The sequence below is a fragment of the Dioscorea cayenensis genome, chromosome 15 (genome assembly GCF_009730915.1).
Source record: "Dioscorea cayenensis subsp. rotundata cultivar TDr96_F1 chromosome 15, TDr96_F1_v2_PseudoChromosome.rev07_lg8_w22 25.fasta, whole genome shotgun sequence".
In the NCBI taxonomy this organism is placed as follows: domain Eukaryota; kingdom Viridiplantae; phylum Streptophyta; class Magnoliopsida; order Dioscoreales; family Dioscoreaceae; genus Dioscorea; species Dioscorea cayenensis.
In genome coordinates, this window is record NC_052485.1 from 21,318,457 (window position 1) to 21,331,349 (window position 12,893).

The 12,893-nt window shown below is 34.0% G+C and overlaps 2 protein-coding genes across 2 annotated transcripts; both read left to right on the forward strand.

Moving 5' to 3' along the window:
- The first annotated feature begins 3,081 nt into the window (after positions 1-3,081).
- On the forward strand, positions 3,082-5,149 carry LOC120277787 (cytochrome P450 CYP82D47-like). The gene is made up of 2 exons (XM_039284627.1): positions 3,082-4,029; positions 4,529-5,149. Exons 1-2 carry the CDS (start codon positions 3,082-3,084, stop codon positions 5,147-5,149), a joined length of 1,569 nt encoding a protein of 522 aa, XP_039140561.1.
- A 3,304-nt stretch (positions 5,150-8,453) lies between these two features.
- On the forward strand, positions 8,454-10,452 carry LOC120277030 (cytochrome P450 CYP82D47-like). Its single transcript, XM_039283775.1, has 2 exons — positions 8,454-9,475; positions 9,561-10,452. The coding sequence occupies exons 1-2, from the start codon at positions 8,471-8,473 to the stop codon at positions 10,191-10,193; spliced, it is 1,638 nt and encodes a 545-aa protein (XP_039139709.1). The 5' UTR covers positions 8,454-8,470; the 3' UTR covers positions 10,194-10,452.
- Positions 10,453-12,893: the final 2,441 nt, after the last annotated feature.

The window sequence follows — 12,893 nt, forward strand, 5'->3', positions numbered from 1 at the left end:
TTATTTATATATTTATTTATTGGTCTAAAAGCATTCCTACATTTTTTCTAGAAGAGTTAAATAATAAAAACAACCTGCAGGTATATAATTTAAATTAAATTATTAACTCTAAACTTATATAAATGATGAACGGTGCATGATGTATGTGCATGATGTATGGTATTCTTTTTAAAATTTTTATATGAGTACACTAATATGTGAGATATCTATGAAAATAATATCCATGATTCATACATAGATATAAAGAGATATATATTTATCTTTTTATACAATTTAAAATTTCAATTTTTGGATAAAAATATTAAAAAAAAATTATGCTAATTTTTATGATTTAAAATTTTAATTTTAAGATATTGATCAAGATAATTTTCAATTTCATTTATCCAATATTCATGTTTATGAATCAAACATTCATTTAAAAGGCATCATCCTATTTTTAAAAAAACCTAATTTTTTACAAAACCTAATTTTTTTTTTTTTTAAAAAACCTCATCCTATCATTTATTAACTAAGAAATCGGATGAAATAGATTAAAAAAACCTATTAATTTCAACACCGCGTACCTTTTTCAGCGTGAATCCTTAACCAATCTTTCTCTGTGGGAGAGTCCCTGGAAACCCTAAAATTTCAATGAGATCCTAAAATTTTATAAAAACGAGGAAGCAAAAAAACAAGAAGAGAGGAAAATAAGAAGAAAAGAGGAGGAAAAGGGAGAGGAAATGGAAGAAGTAGACTATGAAAATGAGAAAGGTGACGGCGGAGGAAGAGAAGGAGGTGCAAGGTCGAGGTCGGGGACTTAAACGTCGTGGGATGTGGAATACGTGATTGTAATTATTAATCTTTATTAAGGGCAATTTAGTCTTTTAGTTGTGCTGTACCACGATAAATTTTTTGTACCGAGGTTTTGGTGGTACAAAAAAATTTAACTACTTGTGCTGTACCCAGACTTTGTCTTGTGCTGTATTCTCAATCTTTTTATAAATCAAACGAGGAACAAATGAAGTTGTGTTGTCCTGTACCTCAATATTTTACATATCAAACGGACCCTTAGAGTTCTCTTGTTCTCAGTGTTCTATGGAGGGGAAGCTTCTTCTTCTTAATAATTTTTCTAATCATCTTGGAGCCTTCCTCTTCGTATCTAGCCATTGGATTCCTGCTAATGAGGTAAGTGGTGCCGGTTTTTTCCTGCTCCAACTCTCATTTTTTTATTTCATTTGCAGGTTCCTGTTCTATCACTGCTTTGACTGCTGCTGATGTTGAGCTTAAAGCCCTTGAAGCTGCCATAGCCTGTGCTATTCAACGGGGAGTTCTGATCAAACATATTTTCCTTACTAATGTTGATGCCTATAAAGCTGTACTTCTTCAGATGCATCCTTCTGCGAATGTGTCGGCTGTTCATCTTCTTCTTATCTCTGCTGGCAATCCTCCTGTCTATCTTATTCCCAGATCCTGGGCCTTTCCTGCATTCAAGCTTGCAATTCATGGAGTCAATCTGCATAGTCTTAATCTATTTCTTCATGGCCGTGACCTTCCCTATTGGATTATGAAATGTTTCAGACATAATGGTTTTGATTTTTAACTGTTCGGTAACTTATTTGTATTTGGGTAGTGTCCTGTATCTTGTTGTTGTCTTTCTTTTGCTAATAAAATAGCTTTCGAGCTCCTTTTATTCAAAAAAAAAAAAGATAAAAGTCTATATCCAACAAACCTTTTGAAAAATCTTTCCATTTTAGAATATTATTATATTGAGACAAAAATATACCATTACATTGGAGATAAAATCACGAAGCTGACATAGTATATATATATATATATATATATATATATATATATATATATATATATATATATATATGTTCCATTTAATTCTACAATGAATTCTATTTTTCTGTTTTTGTTAAAAACAATCTTGAAAAGTACTAATCCTAATTAAGGTCATTCTATCAACCAACCATCTTGAATTTTCCCTCCCAAATGTTGATTATCCCCTATCATCTTGAAACTTCCTTATCTACCACCAACTCTCCTTCATGTACCCAAATGAAGATGTCACCTTCTTTGAGAAACTCTTCTTCTGAGTTTTAAGGGAAACAACAAGCATGCCCTGGTCTCTTAATTAATAGACCAAGATAAGTCTCTCCATTTTAGTACCAATGTGTTAAGTGGTTTGTATTATATATTATCTTGAATTCCAACCTCAATAATATATATTTAGAGATAGCCTACATGTAGACGGAAATTATACTGCTAAAGAAACGTATCATGTATTATTTATATCATATATATATATATATATATATATATAAATGAGAACCGATAAAAATAAGGATGGAATTGTAAAAGGAATAAAAAAAAAATATTAGTACAATTGTAACTTGTAAGGAGTAAGGACTACTTTTATAATAAGGTAGTATTTAAAATAATGACCACTCAAAACATATTAGATAGAGAACTTGTATGCAAATTTTTTTTTAAAAAATAAAAAATAAATAAATAATGTATTATTTTCAAGGGCAACTCTCCCAGATGTCCTTTTATATAGAAATCATTAGTGTCCTTGGACTGGTGTAAGGATAGTCAAGATCTGCATGCGGGTCCTTGATCCAAGATATATTTAGTTGAGATTTTGTTGAAAGCTAGTTCTCTCTTCATGAAGGTCATAATCATTAGTTTAAAAATATATGTAGACTAACTACTAAAGAAGGAAAATAAATGTAAGACCAACTTAATTTAGTTAATCAATCATTCAGAAATCTCTTTCCCTGCAATTACACATAAGTTTTAGATCAAAATTAAATTTTATAATTCTCAAAACTTAAATAAATATATATATGCATCACATTCAAGGGAATAGTTATAGAAGGACATCCTTCCTCTAAAATATGGTGTTGCCAAACATGTCTTTGTTATAAACCAAACACCACCTACCCACATATCCACCTGTCCTAGTTTACCTTAATTTCTTCTCTTCAAGTCTACACACACACAGATATATATATATATATATATATTCTAGACACACAATGCATGTCTATAAAAACCCTAATAATCATCCCATCAAGTATCAAACAAACCCTAACAATGGAGTACTCCCTCTTTGAGTTCTGCTCCATTGTTGCCCTCATAACTTTTGCTTACCTTTGCCATCAATGCATAGGAAAGCTCATGAAGAACAAGACCAATGACCCACCTGAAGCCACCGGAGCCTTGCCGGTGATCGGTCACCTTCACTTGTTCCGTGGACCTAAACCACTCTACCAAGTCCTAAGCGACATGGCCGACAAATACGGTCCGGCTTTCATTGTCCGTTTCGGCTCTTGCCGCACTTTGATACTAAGCAATTGGGAGGCCGTCAAGGATTGCTTCACCACAAATGATAAAGTTGTCGCTGCCCGGCCGGTGAATGCCGCCACCGAACACCTCGGCCATAACTACGCCATGTTTGGCTTTGCGCCATACGGCAACTACTGGCGTGCTGTGAGGAAGATCACTTTGACTGAGCTTCTTTCTCCTGCCAGGCTTGAAATGCTTAAACATGTCCCAGCTGCTGAAGTGAACACTTGCATGAAAGAACTTTTCACAATGTGCACAAGTGACAGTCATATTGTTGCTAGGGTTGACATGAAGAAGTGGTTTGGGAACTTGAATTATAATATAGTGGTTCAGATGATAGCTAGTAAGAGATACTTTGGGTCTGGGAGTGTGTCTGAAGAGGCATGGAGGTTTAGGGATGCAGCCACTCAGTTCTTTCATCTAATTCTATCTTTTGTGCCTTCTGATATGTTTCCTTTTCTTGGGTGGATGGATATTGGAGGGTATATTAAAGCCATGAAGAAGGCTTCCAAGGAGATGGATGATGAGATGGATAGATTGGTGGAGGAGCATAGGAAGAGAAGGGCTTGTAGGGATGATTGTGATCATGATCAGCATAACCATAGTCCTGACTTCATGGACTTGATGATTTCATCCTTGGAAGGCAAACAGCTTGAAGGGTTTGATTGGAAGACTGTTATCAAGACAACCTCATTGGTAAGTTTCTTTAAGGTCTAAAATTGTAGTCTAAAATTATTATTATTATTATTATTATTAGAGAACTAAAACAACTAATCTTTAGGAGCACAAGACAGATTATGATATGATATTATATTATATTTGAATTACTCTGAAATTAGTGGAATAAATTTTAAATAAAATCATTAATAAATTAAAATAGATATCAACCAAAATCAACATGATTCTTGTATAGTATAGTAAGCTCTTATATATATATATATATATTAAGAAAGGAAGTGGTAACAGTATTTATATAAGGTTTTTTTTTTTTCTCATGTAGTTAGATTTGGATGATGAATATGACTTTAGTAAACAAACACTAAACAAATATAACAACTTAAAATAACATGGAAATAAAAACAAGGATGTGTATGCATAAGCATTAGAAATTTAGAACTAATATATGCTTGATTAATCTTTATAATTATACCTTATTTTGAATTTATACTGAACTTGAGAATTTTCATTGTTGAAGACCATGATACTTGGAGGCACTGACACAACAAGCACATCCCTAACCAAAGTGTTGATAAATCTACTAAACCATAAAGAGGTGTTAAAAAAGGTCCAATTAGAGCTGGATGAGCAGGTTGGCAAAGGCCGAGTAGTGAACGAGTTAGACACAAAAAACTTGGTCTATTTACAAGCGGTCATCAAAGAGTCATTCAGAATGACTCCTCCGGACCCATTTCTGATTAGACGAGCCACACAAGAGGATTGCATTCTGGCAGGGTATCATGTTCCCAAAGGGACACAGGTTTTAGTAAATGCATGGAAGGTGCATAATGATCCTCAAGTGTGGCCGGAGCCGGAGAAGTTTCAGCCGGAGAGGTTCTTATCTAGTTATAAAGATATCGATGTGAAGGGCCAACATCATGAGCTTATTCCATTTGGGACAGGGCGAAGAGTTTGTCCTGGAGTTACCATGGCTTTGCAAATCATGTACTTGACACTTGCTCGGCTTATTCAAGGTTTTGAGCTTAGAACACTAAATGATTTTCCGGTGGAGATGGAAGATGGTTTGGTCTCTTTGGCCTCGGACTCGGCTCCTTTTATGGTTGAGCTCATTCCTCGTCTTACACCAGAGCTTTATTAATTAACCCAAAATGCTTGAGTTTTTATGATATACATAAATATAAATAAAACCACTTGCTATGGATACATAATTTGATAATTAAGATGTATATGGAGATATATGTTTCCATGTTATTATTAATATAATATTATAACTTTATTACATATGAATTATTAGTAATTGATTGGGAGGTGCTTGATTCATTCTCCTATTATGTTTATTTATTTCTAATTTTAGATTGAGTTGATTGAGTTTGCTCATGTGAGAAGTGGTGGTCCTCGTGGATCATTGAAAGAGATCCCCTTCAAGTCTTCAACGATGTCAATCAACTGACACGGAGATTTACGGCGGGATACATTTTTCAGGTCCGGACCCAAATTTATAAATCTATTAATCTCGATCCCGGTCTTGGACCCCAGTATGAGGATTTTTTTTCCGTTCTCGTCCCCGCAGAGAGTATTCAGGTGCAAGGATTCTCAAGTCCGACTAATTTTTTTTTTATAAATTAAAATATTATTATTATTATTTAAAATAAAATTTATAAAAATATTTGCTAAAAATCTCATAAAACTACCTGAAAATTGAGAAACACATTTACAAATATAAGTAGTTAACATGTTAAAAACCCAACATCAAATACAAATATATACAATCATCATATATATATATATATATATATAATTATTATATATGTCGAAGGTTCATTTGCACAATACTGATGTTTATTTAATTATTAATAATTTATTAATTACATAAATATATGAGTTTTGTTTAATTTTTACATAAATATTGATAATATATATATATATATATGATCTAAATTAAAAATTTAATATTTTTGAGTCGGGGATGGGGCTAGGGAAAGTATTCTCAGGCCCTTAAAAATTTTCTCTGTTCAGGCCCGGGGCCATGGACTAGACCTGTCTAATTAAGGGCTGGGCTACTTGCCCAAGCCCGAAGGCCCACCCGAAAAATGGGAGGGCTTGGTATAATATATAAGGCCTGATGTCCAGGCCTTGGACAAAAAAAGAAGCCTATTTTAAAAATGGGCCGGGTTTGGTTTTCATTGTTAAAAGCTCGGCCCGGCCCGGCCCGAATATAAAATATATTTATTAATTAGTTTTGTATATACTTATATATATAATGGTTTAAATTTCCATTGATTATTTATTAATTACTTTTATATATACTTATATAATATATATTTATTGTTGATTGTCATTGATTATAATGGTTTGAATTTTAGTTGTTGTAATTGTATAAAGGTTTGCATTTGGTATTTTAAATTTTAAGTGTTTTGTAGAATAATATTTGATCATAATCACATATTAATATTATTGTTAAATTTTTTTTATAATTTATATATTATTTAATGAAAAACCTATTTGGGCCGGCTTGAGCGGGCTTTGGGTAGAGGTCATTAAATTTGGGCGGGTACTGGCAAGGGTTAAGGCCCAAATTTTCAGGCAGAACCGTGTTGGACAAGCTTGAATTTTAATAATATGGATAAAGCCCAGCCCAAACCCGGCCCGGCCCGGCCCATGGACAGGTCTATCATGGACAACCCTAAACAGTGTCGCTTAAATTTATTTTGGAAATTCTAAAATATGATTAGAATTGATGGCAGACAAGCACTATGGCAGACAAATCAAAATAATTGATAAGTCACACGCTAAGGCATGTGGGTTCGGTACTAAGTTCACAATTCACAAACACTGCAGCGAGTGGTACAACTTCCCAGTACTGATTGATTGTTTTCACTTTTTTTTTTTTTGGTGCCTACCCTCAACACAAATATTTTCCAATGAATATAGAAGAAGCCAATAAAATTTAAACATCAACCAATAAAAAATTAACATGTTAATTACTATTCTGCAGAGCATTTCCTAACATGAAATGGGACAGGTTTGGGGCTGTAATCTGCCAAAGACTCGAGTTCGTAACAAACCTAGCCTTAGGGTAATTTTCTTGGTTGAGCACTAACCTTTGGTCATATTTCAATTTGAGCACTAACATTCAAAACGTATCAAAATAAGCACTAATATTTAATTTGGTTACACCGGTGAGTTTATTTTAGTTTTCTGGTGAGAATTCAGTTTCGTGGACACCGGACTCTACCTCATCTTCACTCGTGAATACTGCCACATCAACAAGTGGGGTCAAAAAAGAGAAAAAGATGATCAGAACAGAGGATGAAGAGGCTGATGTGGCAGCTGATATGGAGGAGAAGTATAGATTTGGAGAAATTACTGATGTGGCAGCCTCCGAGGGTGAAGATGATGTGGAGTCCAACGTCCATGTCACTGAATTCTTGCTGGAAAACCCCAATAGTCTCACCAATCTAACCAAATTAAATGTTAATGCTCACTTTGATATGTTTTGAATGTTGGTGCTCAAATTGAAATATGACCAAAGGTTAGTGCTCAACCAAGATAATTACCCCCTAGCCTTATGACATCGTCTGGTTACAAGGCATATAATGGTAATAACCCTTCAGTGAGTTTAACACCTTGTTTTTGTGTGCATGCACAAAAGTGAAAAAAAGGCATGAGTAATAATTAAAAAAGCATGGTTGGATATTCATGAAAAAAATTTATAGGGGTGTTTTGGCTGGGTATAAACACCAATCCTTTGCGGCCATGAATTTTCTTTTTTACAAAATTCAATAATTTAAATAAATATATTTACTTATTCAAAAAATATTTTTTAAAATTTTAAAATTTTTAATTTTGACTTCTATTAATCAAATTAATTTTTAGTTTATTTAAACAAAAAATTTTCATCACTCAATATTTGAAAACTTCTCACATGATCCAAGACTAACGGTTCTATGTATCTTGCCTTCAGAGGATACTCAAGTTGTAATCTCCCTGCTCACAAAATGCATAATAAGTCTGTGGTAAAAAAACCATTATTTTTATTTTCAAAATTGCATGGCTAAGTAATTAATACCCAAGGGGTTTTGAAAAAAAAAAAAAAATTCTAACGGGTAAATTTTTTTTTTTCTAAACCATACCCCGACCTTTTAATTCCCAACAACCATGTTGTTTGGCAGGGGTATCCAACTCCGTCCAATTGCAATCAATCAATCAGATGTTTACCTATAACAAAAAGATTCGCATAATTTTTAAAAAAAGGTGGATAAACCACTTCAATTAAACAACAAAAACCAAACAAAAGGGCCAACAAGAACAATCTGGCCAACAACACACACTCAATTCGCATAAATTTGTTAAATATAATGTTTCTTTAATATATATATATATATATATATATATATATATATATATCGGATGTCATTGTGCCTAGCAGGCTAGCGCTGATATTTTGCTTCAAACCCAAATGCATTATCATCTTCAGCTCCAATCCATCGTAGTAAAAGAACTTCACCGGCGATACATGGATGATTATCTACTTCAGCTCCAATCCATCGTAGTAATCTTTGCTCTTATCATTCTTTGCAAAGTGTTGTGGCATAGCACTTTTAAAAGCTTCAACAACAAACACAAGCAACCACCTCAGCCTTTTTTTGCTTTACCGGTGATCGGTCACTTGCACTTGCTCCTCAATGCCCAACCTTTTCATCATAAGCTCGGTGAAATGGCCGATAAGCTCGGCCCGGCGTTCATGCTCCGGCTTGGATCCCGACGCACTTTAGTCATTAGTAGTTGGGAGGTAGCTAAAGAATGCTTCACCGTTAATGACAAAGCTCTCGCGTCGCGGCCATCTAACACTGCCGCTGTTACCCACTTGGCCTACAAGGCTGCCTTCTTTGGTCTTGCTCCTTATGGCTCTTTCTGGCGATCTATGCGTAAGATCGCCACTACTGAGCTCCTCTCCAACACTCGCCTTGACAAGCTCAAGCATGTCATGTTGGCAGAGGTTGATACATGCATCAAAGAACTACACAACCTCTGTGGCGATAATAATAATGATAATAGTAGGGTTGACATGAAGGAATGGCTTGGAGACTTGAACTTCAACATAATTCTCCAAATGGTGACCGGAAAACGGTTCTTCGGGTCCGGTGGTGGCTCCGACGAGGCTTGGAGGTTTAGAAAGGCAACACACAAGTTCTTTCACCTTCTCTTTGTCTCTGTCCCATCAGACATGTTCCCTTGGCTTGAGTGGATGGATCTCGGTGGTTATGTGAAGGCAATGAAAGCCGTGGCGAAGGAGATGGATTCAGTGATGGTTAGGTTAGTGGAGGAGCACAGGGAGAGGAGGGCCTCAGGCGTGACTGCCGGCGGTACAGACTTCATCGACGTCATGCTTTCCATCATGGAGGATGACCATGAGCTTCAGGCCTACTTTGACAAGGAGACTCTGATCATAGCTACTTCCTTGGTATGAGTGATTTATTTTTCTTGTTTCTTTTTTTTTTTAATTTAATAAAAATGTAAACTAAAAAAATCTTTATGGTTCTATGTAGAATTTGATACTCGGTGGTACAGACACAACAACTATATCCTTGATACGGGTGCTAGCACACCTACTAAACAATCCAGATGCCTTGAAGAAGGCGCAAACCGAGTTGGAGGAGCAGGTTGGTGTGAACAGAGTTGTGAATGAGTCAGACATAAATAATCTGATCTACCTCCAAGCAATGATCAAAGAGTCACTCAGGCTAACTCCTTCATCTGAGCTTTTAGTTCCACGAGAGACTGTGGAGGATTGTACTATTTCCGGATTCCATATTCCAGCTGGTACGCAAGTGATTGTGAACGCGTGGAAGCTGCAGCGTGACCCAAGTGTGTGGCCTGACCCGTTGGAGTTCCGACCAAACAGGTTCTTACCAAGCCATGCAGCGGCAGGGATTGACGTAAAGGGCCAGAACTATGAACTAATCCCGTTTGGGTCTGGTCGGAGATTATGTCCTGGGATCTCCATGTCACTACACGTGATGCACTTAACCTTGGCTAGGCTCATCCAAGCCTTTGAGCTCAGGCTGATCAATAATGTCCCTAATGAGCTCTTTGAGGGTTTATTCTCCATGGCCTTGCACTCAGCTCCATTGGTGGTGGAGATCACTCCACGTCTCCCTCTAGAGCTTTATCAGTCCTAGTTAATTAGCAGTCAAGCAATGGAGTATACCTTATATATAGTCCTAGTTTTATGCTTGTAGCATCATGATCAAGATGTTCAAGGTTAATTTAAGCTGCTTTCATGGCAGTCTAATAATGGTATATATGGTAGTGAAGTGGAAAATAAAAGGTATCAAAGACCGGGTCTTTGGTTCAGTTATCTAGTTATTTGTGTTTGAATATTTGTGAGTTATTTCGTATGTATGTGTCGTCAATTATTGGCTGGTTGTATGCGTTTAAGCGGCATATATATGTCTTTGCTAAATGTTTGTATGAATGTTTGTGGATGTCACAAGTGTATTTGATCATCTCTTTCCCATTATATATATAGCGTTGTGGTATTAGCTTGTATTGATATTCATACATTTCATAGGTTCCAACATTAATGGTGTAAGTGTATCCATACGCTGCCGATTTTCAAAGATGAGAACTATATATTAGTGTTGGAGCATTAAAATGAGAACTTTGTTCAAGTCCTAGAACTTGTGGGACATGGTTGATCAAGGCCCTGTGTATATGATGACCAGGGTGAGCACTAGAGTAATCTAAAGAAAAATAGGAAAGGAGGTTAAAAAAACCTTATTCTTTTATAGCCATTTCCAATCATGACCCTAAATCTCAAATTGGGGGTCATGGCTGGCTCCAATCCACTCTTTTTTTTTATCCCAAATTTAGGGTTGGAAGTGGGTGACCCCAAATTTGGGGTCACATTTATTTTATAATTTTTTATTCAATAATTTTTTATTTTTATTATTGCAACTAATAAAAATTATAAGTTATTAATTTATATAATTAACATTTTAATTATAAGTAATATTTTAATATAATTATAAATTTTATGTGCAATTAATTATTTAATAAAAAAAATTTAATTAAATTTTTAAATAAATTAAATCATAAATTAAAAAAACATTTTTAATAATTTTTATTAGTAATATATTACATTGTAAATAATATTTAATTAGATCATTGTTGAAAATAATTAATTTCAAGTATTTTGTGATTGAATAATAATAATAATAATAATAATAATAATAATAATAATAATAATAATAAATGAGATGTGTAAAAGAATATTCTCTTTTGGGGTAAGATTTGGGGTTTGTGGTTGGAGTATAATTTATTGTAACAAAACCAAATTTGGGATTTGGGATAATAATTTGGGGTTGTGGGTTAATATATGGCCTAACAAGCAATACATGATCAATTTTTTCAAAAATAGTTGTGAGCCCCACCCTGTTTAATCCTAGCCGTTGATTTTATTTTTAATCCTAACCATTGATTTTATGTTTTCAGTTTTCGAAACCCTGGTCAACTCTTCGCCTCCTTCTAATTTAGATCGTCGTTTATGAAAAGTGAGATCTAGCCTCATCTTTTTCTCTGGTTACCTGTGGTGTCGGCAATGAAGACGAGAAACTCATCTCTGTGGGTGTTTGATTGCAAGTGGTTGAGGTAAGGTTCTGATTTGTTTGTTTGTTTGTTTGTTTTTTTTTTTTTGCCTTCTTATGTTAAGAATTAGATTTATTTGAGAATAAGGTTTAGAAATTTGCTGTTAGCATAGCAGAGATGCTTCTTTAATTTTGAGAGACCTAGGAACTAAATTTGGAGGAGATCAAAAACGGAATTTGTAGATCATAATCTTAGATAGCTTACTGCAAAATTTTCTGCATGTGTCTTCTATAAGTTATTGCCTTTAAATTAAGAGACCTCAGATAAGACTTCTATGCAGACCTTAAAGAGTTATTGATATTTTTCAATGAATTTAGAGTTTGAATTAGATATAAAACTACATAGTAAAGTTGTAGAATTTGAACTTATCTTTGGATCTGCAAAATTTTAGAATTTATACCTCCATAATGGTTGAGTTATAGCCATATTACTATACTTATACTGAAATGATATTTCTGCATAAAGCATGAACAATAGTTAGAAACTTTCATGGTCTTATATGTGGAATTTGGAGAAGAGTGAAATAAGAAAGTTATAGAGTTTGATGTTTTCTAGATACTTGCAAAAATTCAAATTCTTTGCGTCCTTAGTTTAAAAGTTATAGCATTATTAGTGTAGTTGTGCCAAATGATATTATTGTGCAGAATCCGAAGTTTGTTTGGTGTTTTTCATGGTCTTAGATGTTGTATCTGGTAAAGTGCAAAATAAGAAAGTGATGCATTGATGAGTTATCTGATTATGTGCAAAATATTATTGCTTTTGAAGTTGTAGATTGAGAGATATACATATTTGAAAGGGGTATATCCAAATTACAAGCCTTGATTTGGTGTAAGTTTTGGGAGTATCTTTGGGCGTTAATCAAGTAAGTAACCACATATTAATCCTACTATATATATGCATTTTTTTTTGTCATTTTTTAAATATTGTATGATTATTTAATTAATTTAAATATTCGTGTTTCGCTGAATTAATTCATTTCAAAAATTTCGATGATGATAATTTTTGGAATTATTTAGTTTATGAATTTTTTGGACAACTATATCTTTTTTTTTAATTATTTTTAATTAATTATTTTCTTGGGATTTGTATAAGTTATCTGTTTAGGTTTGGATTCAAACAATGCGTCTATTTTGATATTATAAAAGTGGGATGATGCGACTGTTAATATTTTTCCTATGCAAATTAGTTTGTATTTTTCTCAATCTGAACTTTGATAGTATGCACTAACCTTG

Bases quoted from the DNA above. Each gene is read 5' to 3' on its own strand.
- LOC120277030 (XM_039283775.1), top strand. From the start codon at position 8,471: ATGCATTATCATCTTCAGCTCCAATCCATCGTAGTAAAAGAACTTCAC. The intron at 9,476-9,560 runs GTATGAGTGATT...GGTTCTATGTAG, and splicing joins TGATCATAGCTACTTCCTTG to AATTTGATACTCGGTGGTAC.
- LOC120277787 (XM_039284627.1), top strand. From the start codon at position 3,082: ATGGAGTACTCCCTCTTTGAGTTCTGCTCCATTGTTGCCCTCATAACT. The intron at 4,030-4,528 runs GTAAGTTTCTTT...TCATTGTTGAAG, and splicing joins TTATCAAGACAACCTCATTG to ACCATGATACTTGGAGGCAC.